The following is a 26,560-nucleotide window of genomic DNA, read 5'->3' on the forward strand; positions in this document are numbered from 1 at the left end:
CCGGGACCCCACGGAGCCGGCTCGTTCCTGCACCGAGCTGTGGCCGGCCTCAGCCAGCAGGGACAGGGGGACCGAAGAGGTGCCCGGAGAGGGACCGAGGTGGGGGCACGGAAAAGAAGGTGGGGAGGGGGGAAAACAAGCGGACCTGACCCCGAAACAAGTGGCTCCGGCCACACGGACGCTGCCCTGAAAAAAAAACACAGCCGGGGGCTTGCTTTTAATCGGCGTTTCCAGGTGGTACAAGGGCGAGCCGGGCTCTGGAAATGGGACACAACGGAAATAAAAGTACAAAAATACAATTCCAACTCTCTCCCCTCCCCCCACTCCCCCAAAAACAGCTCGGGGGCGAGCAAGCCAGAGCTGGGCACGGCCAGGCTTTTCCTTTGGTTTGACCCCGCGGGCACAGAGCCTGATCCCCAAAACCCCGGTGTCCCCGAGGTGTCCCCCACTGGTGGCCGGCGCTGGCTGCCCCGCACCGAGCCCCTCTCCCCCGGGCCGAGCAGGCCGGGCATCACAGGGGCACGGGCTGGGATTTTGGGTTTTTTTTTTTGGGGGGGAGACACACAGGGATGCTGGGGGCAAGGGCACGGGGAAGGCACTGAGGGCGACGCGCCCGGTGGCGGGGGTGAGGGGTCCGCAGCCAGGCAGGGCGTGAGCACGGAGCGGGCGCTGGTTTGTGTTTTGTTTTTTTTTTTTTGGTAGGTCCTATAAAAATAGAGTTCTTTAAAATGGCACAGAAACCAATCCCCTGACAAACACGCAGCGGGGGGCGGGTGGAAGGAAGGCAGGGACAGGGCAGCGCTCCCCCAGGGGACAGCGGCTGGGTGACAGTGCTGGGAGGGACGGGAGGGAGGGGACGAGCCACCCTCCCCGTGCCCAAGGTGACCCCGGCTGAAGGCAGCGCTGCTAATCCCCGGGCGCTAAGAGGATCAGCAGGAAACCAGCCCCAGGCGGCCCCGGGGCCGTGACGCAGCACCCCAAGACCCCACAGCTCCGGGGCACCCCCCTGCCACAGCGGGGGGGCCACCACAACCTCACCCCAATGCCTCAACACCAGGGAGGGGGCAGCTCCCGAGGTCCCCTCTGCCCCCTCCCGGCGCCGGCGGTCTCTGCGGAGCGGGGGGCGGAGCGGGGACCCCCCAAAATCCAAGGGGCTGGAGCCCCCCCGCTGTCCGAGCAGGGGGCCGGGGCGCAGGCAGCGTCTCAGATCTCGGTGGCCGTGATCTCCTCGAAGGCCGGGTCCATCCCGGGGGGCTCGCAGGGCTCGGAGGAAGCCGGGGGGTCCTCGCCCTGCAGCCGGAGGTGCTGGAGGCGCTGCTCGAGGCGCCGGTTGCGGCGGTACATCTGGATGTAGTTGTACTGCAGCTGCTTCTGGTAGCGGATCACCCGCTCCTTCTCGCCCTGCCACGTGCTCCTCTCCTGCTCGAAGGCGTCCCGCTGCTCCTGCCCGCGCCGCCTCTCCAGGGCCACCTCCGCCCGCAGCCTCTCCAGCTGCCTCCGCAGCCCCGCCGTGCCCCGCGCCTCCTCGCCGGGCTCCGGGCAGCCCTCGCCGGGCTCGGGGCAGGGGCAGCGTCCTCGGGCGGCTTCCCGCAGCCCCGCCACCTCCTGCTCCAGGCGTCCCGCTTTGGCACGGAAGAGGTCGGCCTCGCTCTTGCGGCGCTGCAGTTCGTTGGCGCACACCTCCAGCTCCAGCGCCTTGAGCCGGGCGGCCTCCTGCAGCCCCCGCGCCGTCTGCTCGCCCGCCTGCAGCTCGGCCCGCGCCTCCCGCAGCTGCGCCCGCAGCACCAGCAGCTCCGTGCCCCGCTGCGCCAGCTCCGCCTGCGACTCCTTCAGCTGCTGCTTCAGCAGGGAGATCTCCCCCGACTTCTGGCACACCTGCGGGGCGGCGGTGACTCAGGTCCCGTCCCCATCCCAGCCTCTCGGGGACGGGGACACCGCGGTCACCCCGCGGGGAAGGGGGGGTCACCGCGCCGTGGCTCACCTCCCACTTGGTCTCCTCCAGCCGGGGTCCCAGCTCGGTGTGCTCCCTCTGGAAGGAGGCGCAGCGCCGCTCCAGCAGCTCGCGCTCCTGCAGCAGCTGGGCAAAGTCCTCCTGCAGCTGCTTCTTCTCCTGCTGCAGCTGCAGCACCTGGAGCTGCAGGACCTGCTGCCCGCGCTGCGCCTGCTGCGCCGCCTGCCGCACCTGGGCCGCGCAGCGCTGCCGCAAACCCTCCAGCTCCTGCTCGCAGCGCCGCTGCTTCTCCTCGTACACCTGGGCACGGGAACGTGCTGGATAAGCGGCACGGCCTCACCGGGATGGGATCCCAAATACCGCCACCCCCACGTCCTCACGGCTGGAGGAGGGTCCTGGAGGTTTGCGCTTCCCAGAACGGGACGGAGTGCTGCCACCCCCGTGCCAGACCCCAAAATGCGCATGCGGAGTCTCCAAGGGGCTCCCTCAACCCGTGGAGCCCACCCCACCTAATTCCTATTATATTCCTAATTATATTCCTATTATATTCCTAATTATATTCCTATTATATTCCTAATTCCACCCCACCTAATTCCCAGCCCATTCCTAAGCCCTGCCCCAACAGCACCCCCATGCCCACCCCACCACCACCAGCACCCACCGAGGAGCCCCCCACCCCAATTTCCAAGCCCGTTTAGCCCCTGCGGGCACCCACCTGGCAGATGGCCACCTCGTTCTCGTCCAGGCTATCCCGCAGCTGCTGCAGCTCGGCCTCCCTCTCCCGCAGCTTGTCCTCCAGCTCCCGCACCAGCAGGGCCTCCTCTCCGGGCAGGGGCGAGCGCCCACAGGAGCCACTTTCGGAGGAGGGTCTCCCCCGGCCGCTCAGCGAGCCCGTGCTCTTGCTGGAGGACGAGCGCCCGCTGTCCGAGTTGGAGGGGCCGGCGGGCGGGCGGTAGCCACCCGGGGGCTCGGGGTGGCCGTGTGGGGTGGCCGGCAGGGCGCCCGCCTCGGCGTGCTGGCTGCAGCCCGTGCTGTAGGTGGGCAGGCTGGACAGGGAGTTGCGCCCCGAGTCCGAGAGCGTGCCCGAGTGGCTGCTGGCGCGGCAGCTCAGCGAGCCGGGTTTCTCAGCCCCGGCGGCCCCCAGCAGGTGGGTGAGGCTCACCTGGCTCTCCGAAAGCGCCGGGGCCGCCGGGCGCACCCCCAAGCTGGCCGGCCCCGGAGCAGTCCTGATTTTGGGTACCACCGGTTTGAAGGCCATGGGGCGGATCAGGGTCTTCTCCACGTTCTGCGGAGGGAAAGAGGGGAGAGCGCGGCTCCGGGAGCTGGCAGCCTCCAGAGGGTGGCCCCACACCTCGTAACTCTCTGGTAACCCTCTGATCCTGTCCCCATGCAACACTTGGAGGTGTCCCCAACCCGAAAACTTCCATGTGCTGAAGGGGACAAGCACCAAACGCTCTCTGCCCCCAGATGGGGTCGGGAAGGCTCCCACATTCACAGTGCCACCCCTGGCACGATGTAGGGGACATCAGGAGCGCAGAGACCACCTCTACCCCCAGGGACAGGGACAACACGACCACACAGCCCCTACCCACACACCTCCCCGAGGCCCCCACCCCCGGCACAGCACCGGGCGCCGAGCAGAGACCCCAGCACCTCTCCCACCCTACCTCCTCCAGCTTCCCGGACACGGGGACAAGCTTGGGGGGCGGCCCCCGAATGCTGCCACCGGGGGCTCGTTCATCCCGGGCCTCATCCGAATCGCTGCAGGGGCTGACCGGAGAGGCTGCCTCCAACCACTCCCCGTGGAAACCTTCGTTGGCGTAGGCGTGGGCGACGCCGGGAGCGGCAGAGCAGGGTTTTTTGGGGGGCAGCGCGTGGAGCAAAGGGTCCGGGGGGCTGGCCCGCAGCAGCCCGTCGTGCAGGAGGAAGGAGCTGGTGGCGGGGGGCTGGCAGGAGCGGTCGTGGCAGGGCCGGCCGGCGATGAGGCTGCCCACGCTGCCCATGGCGCCCCGAGAGGATCTGGGGGAGCGGGCGGCAGCGCGGAGCTGGGCGGCCCCCTCAGGGGCGGCCTCGATGGAGACGGGCAGCGTCTGCACGATGGCCATGGCGGGGGGGCCCCCGGCGGGCTGGGGGGCGCGGGCAGCCTGTGGGGAGGAGAAGGGCGGTGTGGGGACACTGGGCATCAGGGAAAAACCCGTCTGCACCCACCCCAAACATCCCTGATAATGGGGTGCCGAGGGGCAGGAGCGAGGGGTGGCACCGAGCGAAGCGGAATAAAGCTGGGATTAACTGGGGGGGGCGCACAGGGTATGGGGGGGGGCTGTGCTGCTGCCCCAAACCCTGCCCCAAACCCTGCCCCCCAGCATCGCCACGCTGCCATGCCCCAGCTCCCTGCCCCAAACACCCCCATAGCACCCAGCACCCCAAACATCCTTCCCCAAAGCACCCCCACCCCACAACTCTACCCTACAGCTCCAACACCCCCCCAGCACCCCCAAACCCTGCCCCACTCACCCCCTCCACACCCCTACGTGCCCCACACCCCCCACCCACCTCCCCACAGCCCCCAGCCCCCCCAGCCCCATAACCACAACCCCACACCCCCATTACCCCCCCCATACCCCCACCACCATCCCGGGCCCCCCGGCGCCCCGACGGGCGGCCCCTAAAGGATCCCCCCGAGCTCCGGGGCTACCGGGGGGCTACGGGGGATAACGGGGGGAGGGGGATAACCGGGGACCCCCCCCAGATCCGGCCCTACACCCACCTGGGCCGGGGCGCCCCATGATGCGCTCGGGCCGCCTCGCTCCGCCCGCCGGGCTGGCACCGCCCCGGTCCCCTCCGGGCCGCCCCCGGGGCCGCCCCCCCGGGTCCCACCATCGGGGACCCCCCCCCCGAACCACCCTGTGAGCCCCCCACCCCAAAAACTAAAAAATAAGGATGGGCTGGGCTGGGGGGTGCCCCCCTTAGCCTATAGGTAGCGGGGGTCCCAGCCCCATGGGAACGGGAGCGCGCTGTGGGGTCGGGGCGCTACCCCCGGGCACCGGGGGTCCCCTCGGGGTGCCCCCCCCCGGTGTTTTGGGGACCCCCCCGGTGCTCACCTCGCCAGCCGAGGCCCATCCGGGCGGTGTGCCCGGCTCCCGGCTCGGCTCCTGCAACGGGAAAGAGCCGGAGGAGGGGGAAAAGGGGGGCAAGGGATGGGGTCAGGGCGCACCGGGACCCCCGGAACCCCCCCCCCCGGGACCGGCTTTGGGGAGGCGGCCGGCGGGGGGGAGCCGTGCCGGGGGCGGGCGGCGGCGCCTCCATCTTCTCCTTCTTCCCCCCTCCCTCTTTCCCTCTGTGGGGTAACGAGGGAAAAAAGGGGGCAGGCGCCGCGCCCCCCATGCGCCCCATTTCCCGGTGCGAGCACCCGGTGCGCACCGGGGGGGCTCACGCAGCCCCAGCCGGCTCCCGGACCCCCTCGATCCGCCAGCGCCCCGTTCCCCGACCCCTTCCCTTTTATCCCATCCCCTCCTCGCCCACCGCCGAGCTTTGGGGTCCCCCTCCGGGGGGCTCCCCCGGTCCCTGCCCCGCTCACCCCTGGCTCCGCCGCCGCTCCCCGCCGGCCCGGGCCCCGCCAGGCCCCGCCCGCCCCCGCCGCCCCCGGCCCCCGGCCCCGCAGCGGAGCGGAGCGGGAGGCGGCAGGGGGGAGCCCTACGGCCGGGGCGCCCGGCAGCGACCGGCACCGGAGCCGAAAAGGGAAAGGGGTTGGGAGGCTGCCCCCCGCCGGGGGAGGTGGTCCTGGGGTCGCTTGTGGGGTTAGGGGGGTGTTTAGGGGGGATAGGGTCACCCCCCGGGGCTCTATTCCCAATGGGGCGCAGCTGCTTTTGCCCGTTGTGGGGTCGGTTCCTTGAGGTTGGGTGTGTGGGAGGCGCATGGGGATGGGGTATGTGGGGCAGCGTGGCCCCATAGCACCATCCTCACATAGCACAGGAACGCAGACCCCAGACCCTAAATGCAGGGCACGTGCCCAACCCGCACCCGCAGGGAGAAACGGGGCTCCACAGCCTGGATGTGGGGGATTTGGGATGGGTTACAGCATAGGGACACCCCCTCCCCGGTCCCAGGTAGCAGAGGACAGGGCACAGGCACAGCACTCAACGTTTCTGCTTTAATAAAACCCCAAGGGTCGGACCCGGAGCCCACCGCGGGCTCCCCGCCACAGCGGGTCCGGGCCACGTCACAGTATTTTGCCATAAAACGCCCCCAGGTCCCCCGGGGGCTGCTCCCTGAGGGTGTGATGCTGGTGATGCCCCACAAGAACGGGGGGTTTGGGGTGACCCCAAGCAGGGGCCGGACCCCGCAGAGCTGCAGGAGCCTCGCGGCACGCAGCAGGAGGCAAACCTGGACCGTGACCCCCCCGGGCATTTGGCCCCGCTTTCGCAGCAATTTAAGGACCTGCCCCGCATCCAGAGACCCCAAATTCCAGGTGCCTTCTCTCCTGCTCCCCTCACACCCCGCAGGACAACGGGGCTGCTTCACACAGGAGGACAGAACACGGGCACATGGCCCTACTGCTCCCGCTGCACCCCAAAACTGCGGTGCTCCATGGCCAGGGAAGGGAATCGCCGCGCTCAGGGCTTGCTGGAGCCTCCGGTGCTGGAACCTCCGTCCGGATCCTTCTTGGCCGAAGCCGCCTTCTCCTCCTTCACCTTCTTCAGCTTGGCCTTGCTCTTGCTGGAGGAGAAGGTGAGCGAGGCCTTGCTGAACTCCAGGGGGAAGACGCCCACGTCCCCGTCGAAGCGGTTTTTGGCCACCTGCAGGTACCGCTTCCCGGGGCCCGTCGTCAGCTTGCGGTCCTGCAGGATGAGGACGTTGTCGGCCTCCTGGCTGGCCTGCGGGGAGAAAAAAAAACATCTCCAGGGGGTGCCGCGTGGGGAAAGGGGCGCCCCCGATACCCGACCCCGTCCCGGTGAGCTGTGGGGACAGCCCCGAGGGGCCGGGAGGTGGCACCTTGGCGGAGCCGAAGATGGAGGCGGTCTGCAGCTCCTTCTCGTCGTCCTCCTTGCGGGGGTGGATGATCAGCGTGATGTGGCACGTGTTGTCCGTGGCGAACTTGCGGAAGGCACCGATGATGAAATCCTGGGCTGCGAGCCTGCGGGGAGGGACAGCGAGGGCACGTCGGGGGCAGCCCCACGCTCCCAGGGGCAGCCACCACCCCAAAACGGGGCTGTCGCGTTGGATGGGACCACAACAGGACACCAATTTGGTGTTACAACTCCCAGAGAAGTGTTACCTGTCTGCTGAGAGCTGCTCGTGCCCCATCATGAACTGCAAGTTGTCCACGACCACGTGGGTGATGTCGTACATGTAGACAGCGTGCTTCATGGTGTCGAGAACCGTCCTGCATGGGGGACACCAAAATTATTGGGGACACGGACACCGAGCCAGGCACGGGGAGATGCAGAAGAAAGCCAGAACAGCGCTGGTGACAGCAGGGACGCTGCCACGCAGCCCTGAGAGCCACAGCACGCCCTGCCCCACGTGTCCCCTCACCCCGCCGGCACACAGAGAGCAAGATTTTGGGGAGAATAAAGGAACGGGGCCGTACTTGATGTTCTGCTGGCCGTGGAAGGTCATGAAGTAGAGCGGCAGCTCCTCGAAGCGGTCGGCCCACTCGTCGTACAGCTCCAACTGGTCCTCCAGGCGCCGCGCCGCAAACTGGGTCAGCATGATCTTGGCCAGGCGGATGTTGTTGATCTCGAAGCTGCCCCACAGCGTGCACACCCCCTGCGTGCACAGGTCCAGCGCGTACTCGCTGATGAACGTCGTCTTCCCGCTGCCCGTCGGGCCTGGGGGAAAGGGAGAAATGAGCTGGGGGAGAAGACGCAACCCATGCTGATCGCTTGGGAGGGTATTTGAAGGAAAAAAACACCTGGATACAGCCAAGAGCAACCCAAGCCTGGTGTTTCCACCAGGAACGGGCAGCACCCCACGCCTGGGTGCTCGCACATCACCCCAGCGCCCTGTGCATCTCCCAGCTGGGATTTGGGGGCTGGCTGCGCCCTGCGCACCCCTCACCTGTGAAGACGGTGAGCTCGCCTTTGCGGTGCCCCTTGAGGAGCTTGTTGAGCTCGGGGAAGCGCGCCCACTTGACGCCGGCCACCTGCTCGCTGTTGGCCAGCTCCCCGAAAACCTCCTCGCGCAGCTGCCTGAAGGAGACGATGGACTTGTGGCCGGCGGGCAGGGCGGCGCGCAGGATCTTGGTGAGGTTCAGCCCCCGGTTCAACGCCTCCAAGGGCCGGGGCTGGAGGTCCCCGGGGCGCACCAGGGAGCAGCGCTTGACGCTCAGCTTGCGGGCGAAGAGCTTGGCGGCCTCCCAGGAGCGCAGGTCGTCGCCCAGCCACAGCGTGACGCGCTTGAACTGCTCCAGGTAGGGCAGCAGCGCCGGGGGCAAGCAGGTAGCCCCCCGCGGCAGGGCCAGGCTGGGCACCCCGGTGGCTTGGTGCAGGGCCAGGGCGTCGAGCTCGCGCCCCGTCAGCACCACCTCGGTGTCGCGGCGCCCGATTAAAGGCAAGCCGAAGAGGTTGTGGTAGGCGTCGAAGCGGGGGGAACGTCTCCTCCGTGGCGCCCACCAGCTTCAGCCCCCGCAGGGCGCCGTCGCGGGGGGCGAACCAAGGGAAGACGAGCGCCCTGGCGGCACGCAGGTAGCGCACCCCGAAACGCTTCAGGGTGGCGTCGGCCAGCTGGGCGATGCCGAACGCCGCCTTGGTGGCCCGGCTCTCCTCTTCGTCCAGCAGCTCCCCGAGCGGCAGCGCCCGCTCCCAGATGCGCCGGGCGGCCTCCCTCGCCCTCCTGCCTTCGTCTTCTTCCTCCTCCTCATCCTCCCGAGGGCTGGGAGGAGGCAGCCCACGGTGGCGCAGCTCCACGGCAGCCTGCAGGTCCTGCCAGGTGCCCTCGGCCAGCGTGGCGGTGCAGAGGAAGCCGCCGGTCGTCTTGTCGATGAAGAGCGTGAAGGGCGGCGCGGCGGGGCCGGGGGCGAAGAGGCTGGGGGCGTGCAGGCAGCTGTGGCCATCGTGGAAGGGCAGCCCCTGCTCACGGAGATACCTGCGGATCTCGGTGACCGACACGGCGGGGACAGAGGCAGCGGGCTCGGGCAGCACGGCCCTCTTGAAGCGGCGCTGCCTCATCCTCCCCACAGCCTTCTCCATCCCCACCATCATCATCATCATCACCCCCCCGCGGCTCCAAATTGCCGAGAACCCGGCGGCGGCTCTGCAGGGGCGCAGCGGCCCCGCCGCCATCTCCCCCCCTCGGCTTCCCCCCCTCACGCCGCGCCCCTCGCGTGGAGCCCGGCGGGCGCCGCCATTTCGCGGCCCGCCTCCCTCGTTCCTCCTCCTCCTCCTCCTCTGTTTCTCCTCCTCCTCCTCTTCCGGGGCAGCAGGAGCCGCCATGACGGCCCGGGGGGCTCCCAGCAGGTTTTTGGGGGCCGCCCTGTGCTGCGGGCTGGGGCGCTACGTGAGGCAGCTGCAGCGCCTGCAGCTCCTCTTCAGCCCCGTCGCGCCCGACGCCCGCGGGGCCAGGTAGAGCGGGGATAATCGAGGTGTTTGGGGTTTGTTTGGGGTTTATTTGGGGTTTATGGTGGTGTTTGAGCGCTGAGGGTGTTGTTTTTTGGGGTTTCGGGCCGCCCCGCAGGCAGTTCGTGGAGGAGAGGGCGGCGGAGTTCGCCCGCGGGCACCCTGAGGTGGTGCTGTACGTGCGGAACGAGGGGGGGGCGGCCCCAGTGCTGCGGGCAGAGTACTGTGAGTGGGGGGCCTGGGAGCACTGGGAGGGACTGGGAGGGAACTGGGAGGGACTGGAGGGACTGGGGGGGACTGGGAGGGGAGGGGAGACTGGGGGGGGGGATACTGGGAGGAGAAGGGTATGGGGAGGGGGGATACTGGGAGGGGAGGGGGAACTGGTTGGGGTAACTGGGAGGAGAGGGGGGACTGGAAGGGCACTGGGAGGGAGGGGGGGGACTGGGGGGAACTAGGAGGAGAGGGGATAATGGAGGGGGGATACTGGGAGGGGGGCATTGGGAGGGAGAGGGGGGACTGGGAGGCGCTGGAAGGAGAAGGGTGAGGGGAGAGGGGGGACTGGGGGAACTGGGAGGGGAGGGGGGACTGGAAAGGGAGGGGAACTGGGGGGGTACTGGGAGGAGAGAGGGGACTGGGGGGGGAACTGGGAGGGGAGGGAGGACTGGGTGGCACTGGGAGGAGAAGGGTATGGGGAGGGGAGTTACTGGGAGGGGAAGGGGGGACTGGGAAGGGAGGGAGAACTGGGGGATACTGGGAGGAGAAAGGTATGGGGAGGGGGGAACTGGGAAGGGAAGGGGGACTGGGGGGGCACCAGGAGGAGAAGGGGAAAATGGGGGCAGGCACCAGAGGGAGAGGGGTACAGAAGGAAGGGACACACGATGGGGGGGCACTGGGGACCCCCCAGCCTCACCCCCTCTATGCCGCAGTGAACGGGACGGTGCGGGAGGAGCTGATCGCCAACAAGACCAGCGAGGAGATCGCCCAGCTGGCCACCAAACTGGCCAACCAGTCCGGCCTGGACGTGGTGCGCATCCGCAAGCCCTTCCACACCGACAACCCCAGCATCCAGGGCCAGTGGCACCCCCTCACCAACAAGCCCCCCGCCCTCCTCCTGCGGGGTCCCCGCCTGGCACCCCCCCAATAAAAAAAAAAAACAACACCAAAAACCTCGGCCCCTGTCCCCACAGAGACACCTCCAGACTGACCATCACGTTTATTGCCCCGGGGCCGTGCCAGGGGGGAGCAGGCAGGGAGGGTGATGCCCCCTTAGGGGCGTACGGGGTGGATTTTGCCCCCCCCCCCCCAACTCTTCAGAGGGAAGAGGCAGGAGGGGGCTGATCTCTGGGCAACGCTTGGGGGTATGGAAAAGGAATTCCCCAGCCCAGGTTTGTCCTCCAGTGTCACCTCCTCCCTGTCACGGGGACACGGAGAGAGTTGGGGTGGGATTTGGGGATTCAAGGCTGGTGGCTGCCCCTGGTAGTGCCATGAATTGGCCCTACAGGAGGCAGGCCCTGGTGCAGGGATCCTCCTTGGTGCACAAGGGACCGCCGAGGGGACATCTTTGTGCCACGGGGGACAGGGCAGTGCCCGACACCCCCCAAACATCCATCGTGCCGCGGGGGAGGGCTGAAATGTGCCGTCTCCGGGCTGTGCGAGGACACAGGAGCGGTGCTGGTCCCTTCCCACACTGCAGGGCGAGGACAGGGACAACCCTTGGGGACAGAACAACCTCGCTGCCAGCGTCCTGCTGCCCGCCACCACGTCCCCTCTGTGCCGCCAGCAGCGCCCTGCGGGGAGGGAGCAGAGTGCCATCAGGGTTAACCCCCCAGCTGTAGGGCCACCTCCCCACGGCACCCATCCCACAACTCACCTGGCGCTACCGATCCCTCCTCGGGGTGGGCACGGGGTAGCTCTCCTCTTCCTCCTCCTCCTCCTCTTCCTCGCTGAGCGTCCTGCCAGGAGAGTGAGCCCTGGGGGGAGCAGACGTGGCAGCGGGCAGGGGCTGGCGGCCCCACAGCCCCCCCTGCGCCCCCCAATTCCCGCTCAGCACCCACCTGGCTGCCGGGCACCCGGGGCCAGGGCTGCCCGAGGGGGCGTCCTCACGTCTGGGACGGGGTCTCCAGCCTGGACAGACAGACGGACGGACGGACAGAAAGGCTCCCTCCCCTCCCGGCCCCGTGTCCACCTTCAGCCAGGCGCCAGCTCCTGCCTCCAGCTTGTGACCGCCGTCAGTGGGTTTTTTGTACTTAAATAAAGGTTTCAAATTTAAATAGATTCTTCTCTGGGCTTTTTTTTTTTTTTTTTTCTCTCCTTTTCCATTTTTTTTTTTCTAGTTTTCGGACATCCCAAGTCTTTAAAAGTGAACGAAAAGCCGAAGGAACCGACGAGGCTGGGCCCGGCCCAACGCTGGCGGTCCCGGAGGTAGTTTCCACCTGAGTCTCATAACACTGCTGGCAAGGGGGGGGGGTGGGAGAAGGGGGCCGGAGGGGAGTTCCCCCCCCCCCCGGCCCCTACACGGAGCTCTCGTCCAGCTTCTCCACCAGCGTCGTGTGTTTCCTCTTCTCCAGGATCTTGCTGAGCTCCTCGGTGAAGGATGCGCTGCAGAGCGGCGAGGCCAGGGGCTCGTCCTGCTGCAGCAGCATGTAGCTGTTGCCGTTCATCTTGCGCAGGACGCTGGGCAGGGCGCCCACCCCGTTGGTCAGCTCCGAGGGCAGCAGCAGCGGCGGCGGCGGCGGTAGCAGCGGCGGCGGTGGCACCACCGCCGGCAGCTCCTTGACCGGCGAGGCGGCGGCCGTGGGCGCCTCGCCGGGGATGATGCGCAGGCAGCCGTCGGGGTAAGCGAGCCGCTCTTCATCCTCCTCCTCCTCCTCCTCCTCCTTGTGGCCCTTGCGGAGGCAGCTGGCCGAGACCGTCTGCAGCTCGGCGTTGGCGGCCCGCGGCTCGCCCAGGACGTACTTGCCCTTGCGCTTCTCCAGGCAGGACACGTAGAGCAGGACGATGGCCAGCACGGCGCACAGCACCACCAGCACCACGATGGTGGAGACGTAAGCCACCTTGGCGTCGCCGGCCAGCCGGGAGGCGGCGTGCGGCTCGGCGGTGGCGGCGGTGGCGGCGGCGCGGGGCAGCTCGGGCAGCACGCTGAGGCTGTAGGCGGCCAGCAGCGTCCGCAGCCCTCGCTCCTCGCCGTAGCAGCGGTACTCGCCGCCGTGCTCCGGCAGCGTGTCGGTCACCAGCAGCCCGTCCACCCCCATGCGCAGCCGCTCCTGCCCCGCGCCCGGCACCTCGCTGCCGTTCAGCAGCCACACGGCCCGCGCCAGGTTGGAGCGCTGGTCGCAGGGCAGCAGCACGTCGTCCCCACGCAGCACCGTCCGGTTCTTCCACGGCAAGGAGCCTACGGGGGCGCACGCCGCGTTGTTACGGTGTCGTGGATCCTCTCCCCGAGCCACCCGGCACCCCGTGAAGCCCCCACCCCTATGTGCGTGGACTCACTGCGCCCGGAGCCGCTCCGGCATCCCGCGTTGCCGCCCTGCACGTCCTGCACCAGCCCCGTGCTGCGGGACAAGGGGGGTCAGCACCCTGCAGCCTGCACAGCCCCGAAATTATCGGGGCGATGGGCACCCCCAGGGCTGTCCCTACCTGTCCCTGTTGGCCGTGTCACGGCAAGCCCGGCCGTCCCAGGCGCAGTAGGGGTCCCGGGCGAGGATGCAGTCATAGCAGGAGGTGTACCTGGCGCAGGAGGCCAGGGGCACCTGCAGGACCCCGCTGGCTGCCCCCACGTACAGGCTCCTCTGGGGTGAAAAGGGCCAAGCTCGCAGCATCGCCCCACGCAGGGGGCACCCCTGCAAGCCCCCCAACCCCGTTTCCACCCCCTCACCTGCTTGCGGGAGACCACCAGGGTCTCCACGGGCTGCGGCTCCCCAAACAGCTGCACCTCCTCGATGATGTGCACGCCGGAGTCCAGCACCACGGCCTTGTGCAGCCAGCCGTCCCCTGCGGAGCCGGGCGCTCAGGGGACACCAACCCCATCCCCGCTGCTCCTCGGGGACCCATCCCGCGTCCCGCACTCACCCGTCCCCATAAAGAGCACGTCGTAGGGGCGCCCGTCGAGGGCCCGCACGCGGTCCACGGCCAGGCGGCTGTAGGCCACGCTCCTCTTGACCAGCAGCGGCTCGCCGCCCGCCGGCTGCACCTCCTCGAACATCAGCGGGTGCAGCTTGACGAAGTCCAGCACGCTGTTGGGCAGGTCCTGCGACGAGTTGAAGCCCTTCCTGCGGGAGCCGTCCGTGATGCACTGCCCGGGGAACGTAGGGGGACACAGAGAACCATCAGCGGGTGGCTCACCCGCTTGCACCACCCCAAAAAAAAAACAAAAACTCCCCCGGAACTCACAGAGCCGGGCCGGGGCTCGGGCACGGCGCCGTCGTAGCGGGACCACTTGCGAGAGGAGTCCTGGTACTCCATGTAGGGGCCCTCGAAGGCGCGCTGCACCTCGGAGATGTTGTAGCGGCACACGGCCGACGCCTCCATCGTCCTCCTGGGCGCACAGCTCAAGTCAACCCGGGCTTTCCTATTTTTTTTTTCTCCATCCCTGTGCCCACCCGGCCCCGCTCACCACTGCGCCGAGAGGGTGAAGGCGGCGTAGAAGACGGTGCTGGCCCAGCCGCCCCCGTCCAGGCTGCAGACGCTGCGCAGCACCTCGTAGTAGGGGATGTAGCACACCAGGCGGGCCTTCATGAAGGACGTCCACTTGCGCTGCAGGATCTTCTTCCCCCCCACGTCGCTCTGAAGGGCACGCCGGGGATGTTGCAGGCTGTTATTCTGCCCTGCCCGTGCCTCAGTTTCCCCCCCCGGGGGGTTAAACTCGGAGGCCCTGCAGCTGGAGGAGCGGCGCCCCGCTCCCCAGGGCCACCCTCACCTTGCAGACGCGGGCCACCCGGGCCACGCGGGCCACCTGGCTCTTGTCGAAGAAGGAGGTGGTCTCCTCGCCCGCCCGCTCCGTGAAGAAGTAGTAGATTTTGTCATCGTCCCCCACGGGGCTGTCCTTGCTCTCCCGGACCAGCACGGAGGCCACAAAGTCAGCGTCTGGGGGATGCGGGGTGGGAAGGTGGCACCCGGGGGCTCTCCAGGGTCCCTCCCTGCCTCGGTTTCCCCTTGCAGCGAAGCGCTCGGGGCAAGCACCAGTGCCACCAGTCCGAGGGGACAGGGACAGGGACGGGGACAGGGACGGGGACGGGGACAGCCCTACCGTTCAGCCAGTGCAGCGGGGACTCCTCCATCTTCAGCGGCTGCTGGTGCAGGTTCCTGCGGATGTCGGGAAGGCTCCGAAATTCGTAGCGCGTGGCCGTGTACAAGCCACCATCTGCGTTGGGGCGGGCACCCGTCAGCACGGCCACCACCGCGCAGCGGGGACAGCCCCAAAAGCCCCCCCACGTCCACGTGGAGGAGTGTCCCGTGTGGCTACGGGGCCGCTTACCCACGATGAGGCCGGTGTAGCCGCGGGAGGGGTCGTAGGGGCACTTCTCCTTGCCTTCCTCCAAGCGGGCGGGCAGCGTGAACCTGTCGGCGTCCTGCGGGACCGGGGGCAGCGTCAGCGGGACGAGCCTCCCCCCAAAAAAAAACCCCACACGAGCGCCTGTGGGGTTTCTGCACCCCAGCAAGCCTCAGCCTGGCCAAGTGGCCGCTGCCCAGCCGGGCTGGGTCCCCCCGGGGCCGCGGCGACGTCGCTGTGTCACCGCAGGAGTTATTTTCTTTGGGGTTTTGCAGTTCAAAGCGCTTCAAATAATGACGGGGCCAAGCGGCGTGGCGGCTCCGTCAGCGGCTGGGGACAAACCAGACGGGCAGCAGGGCCGTGGGAACAGCCTCACAGTGCCACGGGCAGCTGGGGACGTGGGGACGTGCACCGTGGCCCCTCCGTCCCCCCCGGGCTGCGGGAGGGACACCCCCAGGGACGCGCAGCGCGGCTCTGAGACCCCAAACACCAGCACATCCCACCCTTTTGTCCCCCCCCCGTGTCCCCACACGTCCCCAGCACCACCCCGCTGCGGGATCAGAGTCCAGCCCCAGCACCAGGGTGGGGACTGGCGGCGTCTGCGTGACATTGACCACGCCGCGGCGCTGCCACCCCAAAGCCACGCGCCCGGACACGGGGTCTCCGCGCCCCAAAAAGGGCCGGGAACGGGGTCGGGAGGACTCACGATGGCAGCGCAGAGCGGGTGGAAGGCGTAGGTGCCGCAGGTGTAGAGGTGCGTGCTGTTGAGCCTCTGCAGGAACCGCACGTGGTTGAAGCACTCGGTCTGCGGAGAGGAGGAGGAGGACCCCGGTCACCAGCCGGTGACACCGCCACCGTGTCCCCCCTCGCCGCCCGGTGCTGGCCCTACCTTGTTGTTTCTGCCCTTCTGCAGGCAGTCCAGCTGCTTCTCCGGGGACGCTTCCCAATGGATCTGCACGGGGAAAAGCAGACACCACCTCACAACCCCCCCTGTGGCACGGGGGAGGCTCCAAAAAGCCTCTCTCCCCGTTTGGAGGCCGCTCGGGGACGAGGGGACGGGGCCACGGGGCCGTGCTCACCGTGCGGTGCGAGCCGTCGGCCACGTTGCTGGCGTTGAGGGCGAAGATGGCCCCGCGGGCCCCCACGTAGAGGATGCCCCGCTCGTCCTCCAGCAGCAGCGTGGTGTAGTTCAGGCTGTGCCCGCTGAACCGCCGCACCCCGGAGAGCTCTGCGAGAGAAAATGGGGACGCTGGGGGCGGGGGGCACACGGCCACCACCCCGGATTTTGGGATCCGGCTTCACGGGGGAAAGTCTCGAAGCGGTTTCTCGCCGCAAAGCACTCGAAAGCGGGCTGAGCTTCCTTCCCGTTTTCCCTCCCGGCACCCAAACTGCGCCCCCCTTACCCTCAAAGGTGACCGTCGTCCTGGGGGTGGCATCCAGGTCGGTGGCGGAGCGCCGGGACGGGTAGCCCATGACCGCGGCCACCAGGAGAGCAGCCAGGACCCTCAGCGTGTCCCCGAGCATCTTCCCCGGCCCCCGGCGAGGCTGGCCCCCGGGCTGGGGGGGCCCGGCAGAGCCACTGCTGGGGACGGGCTCCCCGGGACCCTCCTGAAACGCAGAGAGGGGGTCAGGGGTGCTGCCAGCCATGGGGGATTTGGGGACTCTCAGCCCCAGAGGTGTGCACGGGGGGTGAAGGTGCAGTGAGGGGGAGTGGCGGAGGATGCCACGGTCCCGTGGTCGGGGAGGCAAGCACGTCACGAGACCGCACGTCTCTCCGCAGCAGGTGCAGGAGCAGAAGTGCCCCCAAAGCCCCCAGCAGCACCTGGCCGGCAGCCACCACGTGGGGACCGTCCCCGAGCTGTCCCCAGGCAGCTGGTGCGCCCCAAATGCCAAAGGGCTCTGCCCCTTCCCCAGATCCATGAGCCCCGGGGTCCCCGCAGGAGAGAGGAGCTGGCAGGAAGGAAAGCAAACCCCAAAAACACGGAAATTTGGCCTGAAACTGCTCAGGACAAAGGGCCGGGGAAGGATGCTCCAGGCACGTGCAGCGCAGGGCAGGGGAGAAGTGATCCGGAGCCATTTGGCTCCTCCACCAGGTCTTTCCAAACGAGGAGGTTGTTTTCCCCCCCCAGTGTTTTTCCACTACATTTCAGCTTCCCTTTCATCAAAAGCTGCCTTGAAGCTCAGCATCTGCCTCCGCTCCCAGCCAGGAAGCAAAAAGCAAAAAAAAAAAAAAAACGGCCAAAAAGGCTGCCGCTCCCCCCAAACCCCACCTCAGCCGGCCCCGGGCAGGAGGTGTGAAACCAGAGCGGGGAGATAGCGAGGCGGGCGGCACGGCCCCGGGGAAACAAAACTGCAAGCTGGCTGGAGTGGGGCCGGGCAGGAGGATGGGGAGACGTGGGGAGGGAGCACGGGGCTGGGGATCCCCTAAAACAGCCATCAAGGTGCAGCACCTCCGTCCTCCTGGCCGGGAAGCGAGCCCAGAGAAAGGGGCACCCCGTTTCCTAAAAGGGACCCCCGGCACCCCGCAGCTGCCTGGGGGCCTCGGGGGTGCCGAGGAGGACAGAGCCCGTGGGGTGTCTCCGACGGGGAGACCTCCCCGCAAAGCAGCCGGCACTAATCTGTTTGCTTAGGGTTTCCTTCTACACACACCAAAAATACCTGGCCCTCTAGCAAAGCTGTTCAAACACGCTCGGCTGCAGATGGTTTCCCTAAAGCAAATACCTCGCCGGCCGGGCTTCAGACAGAGGGGAGGGCAAAGCAAAACAAGGCAGGAACCAGAAGGGCCCAGGAGGAGCACGGTCCCGGTCCCAAATCCTGCTGGGGGTGGCTCCGACCCCTCGGTGTCACCCCAGAGCTGGCTGGGGGGCTTCAGCCCTACACCGCGACCAAAAGCAGCACGGCCATACAGACCAGACCACGTCTCCTGCCCCCAAACGAGCCCTGACCTTTGCTGGGTGCCCCCTCCCCGGCGTCCTGCCCCCGCTCACGCAGCGCCCGTGGACTTTACCCCGCGCCAGCGCCGCCAGGGCTCGAGGCAGGGCCGGGGCGCACGCGGCTGTTCCAGCCCAGCGGCTGCGCCCATGTGCAAAGGCTCCTTCGGCCCCGCTCTGCTCTTAACTTTGTCCCGAAGGAAACGAATCGCTGCGCTCTGAGGGCTGGTTAATGTTTTACTCCCAGGGAAGGGCTGTTTCCAGATGTTCTTTTTTTTTTTTATTTGTTTTAGTGTGCGAGGTTTTTTTTTTTAACACCTGAGGATGGGGGAAGGAGCAGGAGAGCTGAGAGCATCCCTGGTGCTTCTTGGATCACCGCGCCAGGCTCCTCCAGCCCCGCTGCTCCCCAAAAAGCAAATCCCAAGCTCAGGCTCCGTGCCAGGGGCAGAGAGCTCAGGGCCACGGGACGCACGCGGCTTTCCCATCAGAAAAAGGGAAGAGGCAGAAGGAGAAACGCCACGGAGAGATTTCTCCACGGGAGGGAGACAAAAGGGAGAGAGGAGGCGGCGGCGGCTCTGCCAAAACCTGGGATTTGAGGGGAAAACCACCCAGCACCCTTAGGATGCTCCGGTGCTGGATGTCGGGCATCAGCTGCGCTCCCCGAGCCTGGCATGGGGACAACGCGGGCAGGGGGACCCCAAAAACGCCCCCAGCTGCCGGGCGGTGCTGGAGGAAGAGCAGGGTGTCACCGGCAGCCAGCCCCGGTCAGGTCGGACTGGGTTTACTGGGTCACAACTGGAGCGTGGCTGGGGCAGCCTCCGCTCTGCGCAGCACACCCAGACGAGCCGGCCCGGTCCTCGGCTCCTTAAAATGCCCACATCGAGCAGCAACACGGGCACGTGGGGAGCTTTGGGGTCTGCCCGAGGAGCGGCACGAGGCAGGGAGCTCCCCCAACATCCCAAATCCGCGCTCTGCAGGGCAGCAAACGCCTTGGAGCCCTGCAGCTGCGGGAATGGGGACGGGCGAGGGGAGCCCGGCAGAAGCGAGGAGCCGCGAGCGCGTCCCCGGTTGGAGAGAGGCTGCGAAATCCTGCGAGATCCCGCGGCGCCCGGCGAGGGCAGCTGGGATGAGGGTTGCCAGGCAACTTTAATTCGGCTTTTTCCCAACTTGCAGGCTGGAAAGCAGCCGCGGGGTCCAGCACCGGCTCCTCCCGGCACCGTCCCCAAACGCCAGCCCCAGCGGCTGCGTCCCGGGGCCGGAGGGGAGCCGCAGGACAGAAATTTCCCAAGCAGCCGGGGTTTTGCCAACAGCAGCAAGCAAAATGCCAACTTGCCAAAAGTCCTCCGGGAAAACGGGCTCTGTGATGCGTTTGGGTGCCGGTGGCTCGCGAGCTGGTGCTCCTTCCCCCAAATTAGGGATTCGGGCGCTGCAGAGGGGAAGGAGAGCGAACTCAGCGAGCCCCCAGCCAGCACGTCACCCCACATCCCCACGGCGTCTGCACGGAGACACCGCAGGAGCCGAGGGGACAGAGAAGTGAAACAAAACCTGAAGGGAGCCGAGACACCGCCGGGACGCCGCGGCCGGGCGCTGACTTCCCCCTGCTGCCAGCCCTGCCCCGTACGGGACGGGGATGCGGGGTGTGGAGCCTCAACACGGGGCCTGGGGGATGCTGCAGGGATGCTCTGCAGGGAACGAGGGGGAAAAGCAGCCGCGGGGCGAACGAAGCCAGCCCCGATCCCACCTCCGGCACCCTCAGCATCACCTCGCACCACCATGGGGAAGCGCTGGGAGGAAGAGGCGGACGCAGCGCTGGGAACGTCGCCACCAAAAATCAACAGATTTTTTTCTGTGCCTTTTTTTTTTTTTTTTTTTTTCCTCACTGTGGCAGGCCGGGACGGCACGGCTGGACGGACAGACGGCTGGACGGACAGCCCTACACGCCACAGCAGAGGTTCCCAGCGAGGGGGCGTGCGGCGCCTCGCTCACACGCCGCAGCTCGTCGCAAGGGGCTGGCTGGCTGCGAGCTGCAGCTCAGCCTTACAAGGCTCTGCGGCCGAGGCGCGTTGCTGCCACGGCACAATCAGTGGGATCGTTTCAGAATTCGACTCCCAGGAACAATTAAAAAAAAAAAAAATAATGAAAGAAAACAACCCAAAGCCCCAGCCTTAAATTTAAAGGGACGCTGCAGAGCTCGCTGCTGCCGGCGTAGCCTCGCTCGGGTTTTGGGGGCTTTTGGGTGAATTCGGGGCCGTTTTCATCCCCGTGGACGCTTTGTTTCGTCTGGCTGGGCTCGTACAATGCGGGGCAGTGAATTTGCGCGGGGGTTTGCTCGGAGCTGCTTTGCCTTCCACTTTCTTCTCGGGTTTCAGAGCCGCGTGCTGCCCACGGCGCCGTTCCCACGGAGGTGCCCGGCACGGCGAGGGGGCTCCCGGCCCGCGGGCTTTTGGGGCACATCAGAGGCTGCGGGGGCAGCTGGAGCCCGACCAAGCCGGCCTCGCCCCAGTTCAAGGCTTCTGACCGCAAGCCCGGCCCTCTCCCGTTTTATTTATCCCAAAGATAAACTGTTTTTTTCTTCTCCTCTTCCCGAACGGCCAGCAAAACCAGATGACAGCAGCGTTTTTGTCGGTCCCGGCTTAACCCGACCTCATCTTGTTTGCTTGGGTCGCCCTCCGAGGAAGCTTCAGCTTCGGGGTCAGAGCGGAGCCCACGGCCTTTTTAACCCCGGGTCCAAAGCCCGCACTCTCGGAGCCCTGAGCTTTTTCCCTCGGCCTTTCCCGGAGTGGTTTGCGTGCAGCCAGCCCCGGCGGGGATTTGCATGGGCTCGGCAGCAGGAAGAGGGGAGAGACTCCCAGTCCCAGCACGATTTGGGACAGCCTCATTCTCCAAGCATCAGCCTTTAAGACCCCAAAACCCTCCTCCTGCTGCCCCCCAGCTGGTTCAACCCATCCAGGAAACATCCCAAAGCACCAGGACCCCTGGGGACCCCCCAGCAGAGCCCCACAACCTCTCACCCCCCCCAGCTCCCCAGCAAGCCCCGTCACGACGCCGTGCCGAGCCCCGGGGGGGGTTGGAAATCCCCAGCCCCCCGGGTGCCGGCCGTGCACGCTGCCACGGGCAGCCCCGCCGAGCACACCTGGCTGCTCTCGGCCCGAATTCGCTGCCAGCTTTTGCCCAAAAAACCTCCCGGCTCCGGCATTCCTGGCGGGGAAAGCAGGGAAAGGTTCACGTGGATGTTGGTTGGGGAAAAAAAAAAAGGGGGGGGGGGGGGAAGAAAAAGCCTGACGCCACAAAGCCCTGGCTTGCAGGAACCGAAAGGGTTGTGTCGGGTTTGTCGGGTTTCATTTTCCTTGTTGCTTTTTTTTTTTTTTCCCCTCGGGTTGCAACACAAACCCCAAAGCCAAGATAGAGATCACGGCAGCGGGGGGCAGCTCTCCGCCCCGCAGCCCTCCGGGCACCTCCGGCCCGGCCAAGGCCACGTCCCAAGGGGACCAAAAAGGGGGACGGGGTCCGGGTAGGGGCTGAGCACGGGGAGCACGGCCAGATCCTACCCAGCCGGAGAGGGGAGAAGCAGCAGGAGCCCACGGCGGCAGCACAAGTAGCACAAACCCCGGCAGCGCTGTTATTAATAATTTCCCAGCCTCTGGGGGGAATCTGCGCTCCTCATCCATTTTGGGCAGCCTCTTTGTCTCCCCGGAGGATTTTTCTTGGCACCACCAGAGCCCTCTCACGGTGTGTGTCCCCCCCTCCCCTTCCCGAATCCAGCCCCGCGATGTCAAGGCCGTGCGCGCGCCGCCAGACAGAGCCCAGACCCCGATCCCGGCTGCACGGCGGGTCCCTCCTGCCCCCAGCTCTGCACAGCCCCGACCCCACAGCCCCCCGCAGCCCCCCACAGGGTTGCACGGCTCCACTGGGGCCCCCGATAGCTCCGGGCTCCCCCCAGCACAGCCGTGACCCCAAGCTTGCAGCCGTGGGGGGCTGCACCAAACCCCCCCCAGCTGGAGCCCTGCCTGCTGCAGTCACCTCACCCCTTCTTGCCCCTACCCAGGTCCCCCAGCCCCCAAAACTGTCCCCAAAACTGTCCCCAAAGCCGGGCACCAGCGCCTACACCACCCCCACGCATCCCTCCCCCCTTTCAGCCCTCGCCTCCCCGAACCCCCACCTGCACCACAACCCCCCCCATATTCTCCCCTCTCCCCATGGCCCTTCTCCAGCTCCCCCCACCCCCCACCCCCTCTATGGGGCGCCCCACATCCCCCCAAACCCTCCCCTCCCTCCCCCAAACAGCTCCCAGCCCCCTCCTCCTCCCTCACCACCCTACCCACGGGCGCAACCCCCAGCCCTCCCGCTGCCGGCCGGGCCCCCACCCCCCCAAAAAATCCTCACCCCCACAAGCTCCCCACATGCGGGACAACCCGACCTTGCCCCTTTTTCACTCGCCTGCGGCTCGGCGCGGCTCCTCTCGGCTCCTTTCGGCTCGGGGCGAGCCGCCCGGCGCAGGTCGCTGCGCGCAGCCCCGCCGTGGGCCGTGCCGAGCCGCCCCGCGCCGCCCTCTGCCGGCTGCGCGCAGCCCCGCCGGTACCGGGCCGGGTTTGTGTGGGGTTGGGAGCGACACCGGGGCTCTGCCCCCCTCTAAAAACCCCAATTGAGAGGCCCCGGGACCGTCCCTGCTTCGTGGCACCCCCCCCTTGAGGTTGCCGTATCTGGGCAGCGCGCCCGGCGTGGCGCGGAGAGGGGCAAAGTCTCCCAAAGCGTGCGCCCAGCGGGGGGACGTGGCCTTAGGGGCGGCGGAGAGGGGGGTTTGGGGATAGGGGTGGCCCCACCGTGGGCTTGGGGTGGGGTTTGGGGGGATTGGGGGTTCGCCGGAGGGGTGCTGAGCCCCTTGGGGTGTCCTGGTGGTGTGGGTGCGTGGCACGGTGCCACCTTGTGCCACGCCACCGTGCCCCGTCGTGTCACACCGCGCGTCCCCCTACAGCCTGTGGTCACCCAGCAGGAGCTCTTTTTGGGGCTGGGTAACCCCAAAGAGGCCCCACACGGAGCCTTGGTGTCCTGGGTGGCTTCTGCAGCTCCTCCCGTGGCTGCGCCGTGTTTGCCAAGCCGTACAGCACCTGGTGCCGGCACGCTGCCAGCGGGCACCGCGCGGCCCCTCCTCTCCACGCCAACCCCATAGGAAAGGGGGGTAAAGAGGCCGTGTGTCCCCCCTGTCCCTTAGCCCTGCGCCCCACAGCCGGGCTGGGTGCCAGGTGGGAGGTGCTGGAGAGCGATTTTTGGAGGATGGCTCCGGGATGAGGGTCAGCCCGCATGGAAACTGCTCCTCACCACCTGGATGTGGGAAATCTGGGGGGGGCAGAGCCAAAATAAAACCTCCAGGGCCTCCTGCGGGCACGGTGCCTGCCCCCATGGCCCTTTTTTTTCCAGCACAAACTCTCAGCCTGCACTCCTGGGGCCCTACAAGCAGAGGGGAGACCCTAATCACCTCCTCCTGTGCTGTTGGCCTCCCTCCCGCCCCGCCTGCACGCTCGGGCAGCTAATTGCCATTTCCTCCTGTCCCTGAGCAAAACCCGAGCGGCTCCACGCCTCGCCTCCCACCCCACAGAAACCCGTGGGCTGCGCTCTCCCCGACCTCCCGTGGGAAGCGAGCAGGGCCCTGCTTTTTAGGGATCTCAGCAGGGTGGACAGCGGAGGCTTTCCCCAAAAAAAAGGCACCCCAAAAAAAGGCACAGAGGGGAGGCTGCCTGCGTGCCTGCTGTCCTGGGAGAGGGCAGGCAGGTCTGGCCCGTCCCGTCTCATCCCATCCCGTCCTGCAGCAGGGCTCCTTGCCCACCCACGTGGCTACAAGCCCAATTTGGGGTTGCGCTAGCTCCCGGCCTCGCAGCGGGGTAATTAGTGCATGAGCAAGGCGCGAGCTGAGCCCGGCGCGCTGCGTAGTTACAGGCCCGAGCTTGCGAGGCTTTAATTAATTAACGCGACTCATCGGCAGCTGGAAGGAGATCTATTTCCAGAGCCCTCCGCTCGCTCTGCTGCCCCCGTGAGATCCTCCGAAGGAATTTAGGGCCCCGCTGGCGCCCTTTGCCTTCTTCTCACGGCTTCCCGGGGGCCTCGGCGGGGTCCCAGCAGCCGGGAGCCGAAGCCAGCCCGGCCCCGTGGGGCAGCAGAGGAGCCGCCGTGGTGCCCTGCCCAGCCCGGCTGCTCGTTAATTGGGCTTTGCTCTCATTCCCAAAACCGGGCTGGTTCCCACCGTGCCTGCCCACAGCCCGCTTCACCCCTCTGATGCCCAGCCAGCACCACCAAACCCCAAATTCCACCCACATCCCCACCCCCCAGGTGACCGGTACCTCTAAGACAGCCCCGGCACCCCGATGCCTTGCAGCTGGGCTCTCCCCATCGCACGCACGGAGCCCCAAATTCGCCTCCTTTGGCCCAAAACCTCACCCTCGCCCCGAGCGGGAGCAGAAGACACAACCCCCAGCCCGGGGATTTGGCTGGCTGCCTCCTGAGTTACAAAACCTCCTCGCTCGGGGATTTATGAAACCCGCAAAGCCCCGCGCTCCAACCACGCCAGCACGCCCCGTGCCTGCTGCCTCCCGGCCCCTTGGTTTTGGGGTTTCCTCTCCCTCTTTGCCCCCATCCCTCCAGCAGCACTCGGGACTTCCCAGCCCGGCTTTTCTGCACAAAGCCATGGATGATCCCTGCCAAAATGCCCCGCGTGGGCCCTGGGGTAAATGCCCCAGGGGGCAGAGGGCACAAGGATCCTCTTCCCTTGGAGCAAACTTTCCCAACCCCTCTTCCTTCTGCGGGCTGGGAGCCAGCGAGGAAAATTACAATTGCTGAGGGATTTGTCTGAGAAAGCTGCGACGTGCCAGGAGGCAGCGGCACGGCCCCTGCTGCCTCAGCGCCAGCTCAGGGCTGGGTTTCTTGTAGGGCCGGGACTTTTCTCTCCCCCGAGCCCGGCTAACCCCATCCGCACTGCGAGGGAAGGGTGGCACAGTAAATAACCCACCAGCAGCCGAAGCCGAGCTCGTCCATCACTCTCAGGGCTTCCCTTCCTCTCTGACACTTTGAGAGGGGTGAGGGGGCAGGGGAAGGCGAGGAGCTTCCAAAATTTATCAGCTGGGGTTTAAAAATACAGCCCCGAGCAGCGCCATGCCTGCCTCTGCAGGAGGGATTTGGGAGACCCACGTCGCAAACGGTGTCCCTGGAGGGATGGCTCGGCCAGGCACAGAGAGGATTTTGGATTTTCTCTCAGAAATCCAATGATAAAGCTGAGGGGACGTCAGGAAGAAGCACGGTGATGTCTGAGTCCTTGGCCTTCACGGCCAGACTCTGCCCCAGCGGGGTGCCGGGGAACGAGCGGCTGAAAAACGCTGCCCCATCCCGACAAGCATTTAAAACCAATTTAGGCTGAGTGACAACGATGCTCAAAGCAAGAATTTCTCTGCTGAGACAAAAATGAGCTATTTCGGTCTCGCCTTTGCTTGTAGTTTTCCTTTAAAGTCGGGAGGGCTGGCAAATAAATGCTGAGCAGGCACGGCCCCGAGCTCCCACCCTGCGTTGGGGAGATGCTGAGCGCGCACCAGGACGCTCCCCAGGGCCACCGCCACATCCCCGCGCCGTGCAGCAGCGCCGAGGGCGATGGTTTTGCCATGGAAACATCTCCCTCCTAACAACACAGCCATCAGCACGCGTCCCAAAAGCAGCCCGGCTTTCATTCCGTGCTGATTTTTGCTTCCAGCCGAGGAGCGCTGCAGCCTCCCCCTCCCCCTGCTTTCGTTTTTATTTTTAAAGTTGGGGGTTAACCCATCAAAAGCACAGCATGGGCCCGAGGCTCCTCTCACGTCACCTCGTGGGCTCTTTAGACACGGGTGATGTTTCAAACACCCCGTGTTAAATGTTGGAGGTGGAACATGCACCTCCCCAGCCTGGCTCTGCAGCTCAAAACCAGTGAAATTTCTCCGCAGCCTTCGCTAATTGATTTGTTTCTGACTGCTACCTCCGCCCAGGACTGTCCGACCAAGTTAATGTATTCCAAAGCTGGATTATTATTTTTTTTTCCCCTTACGTAACCAGATTTTGGGAAGTTGCACTGAGACGCCTCCCAAAGAGTTTTTTGTCCCGGGGTGTTTTCAGAGCGGGCAGCACTCAGGGCGCATCTCCTGTTACGTGACGGGGCAAACGGGGCGCGCGGGAGTCAGCCGAATTCCTTTGATTCATGTCCCTGCGTATCCGCACAGCTCATTTACCTTTATAAACAAAACAAAAAGGCAGAGAGGAGAAGAGGAGGGAGCTATTAAGCAGGACGGTGGCAAAGCCAGCAGGGCGCACGCCGGAGGGCCGGCTTAATGAGCTCCACGTTCCCTCCCCGGCTGGCTGGAGCCAGCGCCGCTGTCCCAGCAGGGCTGACGCTGTCCCCACAGGCACCCCGCAGCCCTGGCTGCTGCCACCAGCCCCAAACGGGACGCTGGGGGGGGGCTGTGGGGCTCCAGCCCCCGGTGCCACCATCCCCACTGGTGTGCGAGGAGCGTGTGGGGTCCCCCTCCTACCTGGCTATGGCCACGCTTCAGGGAAGGCACGAAAAAGGAAGGCACGAAATAGGAAAGCATCGATCTTGCACCGCAAGCCGAAGCTGATTCATGTGCCC

General features: G+C 66.7%; 4 protein-coding genes across 4 annotated transcripts; 1 reads left to right on the forward strand and 3 right to left on the reverse strand.

Annotated features, from left to right (window-relative positions):
* Positions 1–255: 255 nt before the first annotated feature.
* LZTS2 (leucine zipper tumor suppressor 2) lies at positions 256–5,564 on the reverse strand. Its single transcript, XM_084290031.1, has 6 exons — positions 5,529–5,564; positions 5,053–5,103; positions 3,619–4,095; positions 2,667–3,236; positions 1,982–2,251; positions 256–1,875 (listed from the first exon to the last, which is right to left on the reverse strand). Exons 3-6 carry the CDS (start codon positions 4,054–4,056, stop codon positions 1,204–1,206), a joined length of 1,950 nt encoding a protein of 649 aa, XP_084146157.1. The 5' UTR covers positions 4,057–4,095; positions 5,053–5,103; positions 5,529–5,564; the 3' UTR covers positions 256–1,203.
* Positions 5,565–6,416: 852 nt separating this feature from the next.
* On the reverse strand, positions 6,417–9,169 carry TWNK (twinkle mtDNA helicase). The gene is given in 6 exon segments (XM_084290491.1): positions 6,417–6,825; positions 6,944–7,085; positions 7,227–7,334; positions 7,542–7,782; positions 8,012–8,540; positions 8,542–9,169. Coding segments are annotated over 6 exon segments (1,902 nt in total). The 5' UTR covers positions 9,163–9,169; the 3' UTR covers positions 6,417–6,564.
* Positions 9,170–9,366: 197 nt separating this feature from the next.
* On the forward strand, positions 9,367–10,673 carry MRPL43 (mitochondrial ribosomal protein L43). Its single transcript, XM_084289852.1, has 3 exons — positions 9,367–9,513; positions 9,626–9,732; positions 10,434–10,673. Exons 1-3 carry the CDS (start codon positions 9,383–9,385, stop codon positions 10,649–10,651), a joined length of 456 nt encoding a protein of 151 aa, XP_084145978.1. The 5' UTR covers positions 9,367–9,382; the 3' UTR covers positions 10,652–10,673.
* A 1,344-nt stretch (positions 10,674–12,017) lies between these two features.
* Positions 12,018–16,498, reverse strand: SEMA4G (semaphorin 4G; the record flags this gene model as incomplete). The annotated part of the gene is made up of 14 exons (XM_084289700.1): positions 16,399–16,498; positions 16,075–16,223; positions 15,885–15,947; positions 15,702–15,800; positions 14,981–15,074; positions 14,753–14,866; positions 14,423–14,589; positions 14,120–14,289; positions 13,897–14,041; positions 13,576–13,798; positions 13,382–13,497; positions 13,144–13,295; positions 12,997–13,058; positions 12,018–12,898 (listed from the first exon to the last, which is right to left on the reverse strand). Exons 1-14 carry the CDS (start codon positions 16,466–16,468, stop codon positions 12,018–12,020), a joined length of 2,505 nt encoding a protein of 834 aa, XP_084145826.1. The 5' UTR covers positions 16,469–16,498.
* Positions 16,499–26,560: the final 10,062 nt, after the last annotated feature.

This window comes from Netta rufina, assembly GCF_964035555.1.
Source record: "Netta rufina genome assembly, chromosome: 7".
Taxonomy (NCBI): domain Eukaryota; kingdom Metazoa; phylum Chordata; class Aves; order Anseriformes; family Anatidae; genus Netta; species Netta rufina.

Bases quoted from the DNA above. Each gene is read 5' to 3' on its own strand.
- LZTS2 (XM_084290031.1), bottom strand. From the start codon at position 4,056: ATGGCCATCGTGCAGACGCTGCCCGTCTCCATCGAGGCCGCCCCTGAG. The intron at 2,252-2,666 runs GTGGGTGCCCGC...TCCCGTGCCCAG, and splicing joins ACGAGGTGGCCATCTGCCAG to GTGTACGAGGAGAAGCAGCG. The intron at 1,876-1,981 runs GTGAGCCACGGC...GCCGCCCCGCAG, and splicing joins TGGAGGAGACCAAGTGGGAG to GTGTGCCAGAAGTCGGGGGA.
- MRPL43 (XM_084289852.1), top strand. From the start codon at position 9,383: ATGACGGCCCGGGGGGCTCCCAGCAGGTTTTTGGGGGCCGCCCTGTGC. The intron at 9,514-9,625 runs GTAGAGCGGGGA...GCCGCCCCGCAG, and splicing joins CCCGACGCCCGCGGGGCCAG to GCAGTTCGTGGAGGAGAGGG. The intron at 9,733-10,433 runs GTGAGTGGGGGG...TCTATGCCGCAG, and splicing joins AGTGCTGCGGGCAGAGTACT to TGAACGGGACGGTGCGGGAG.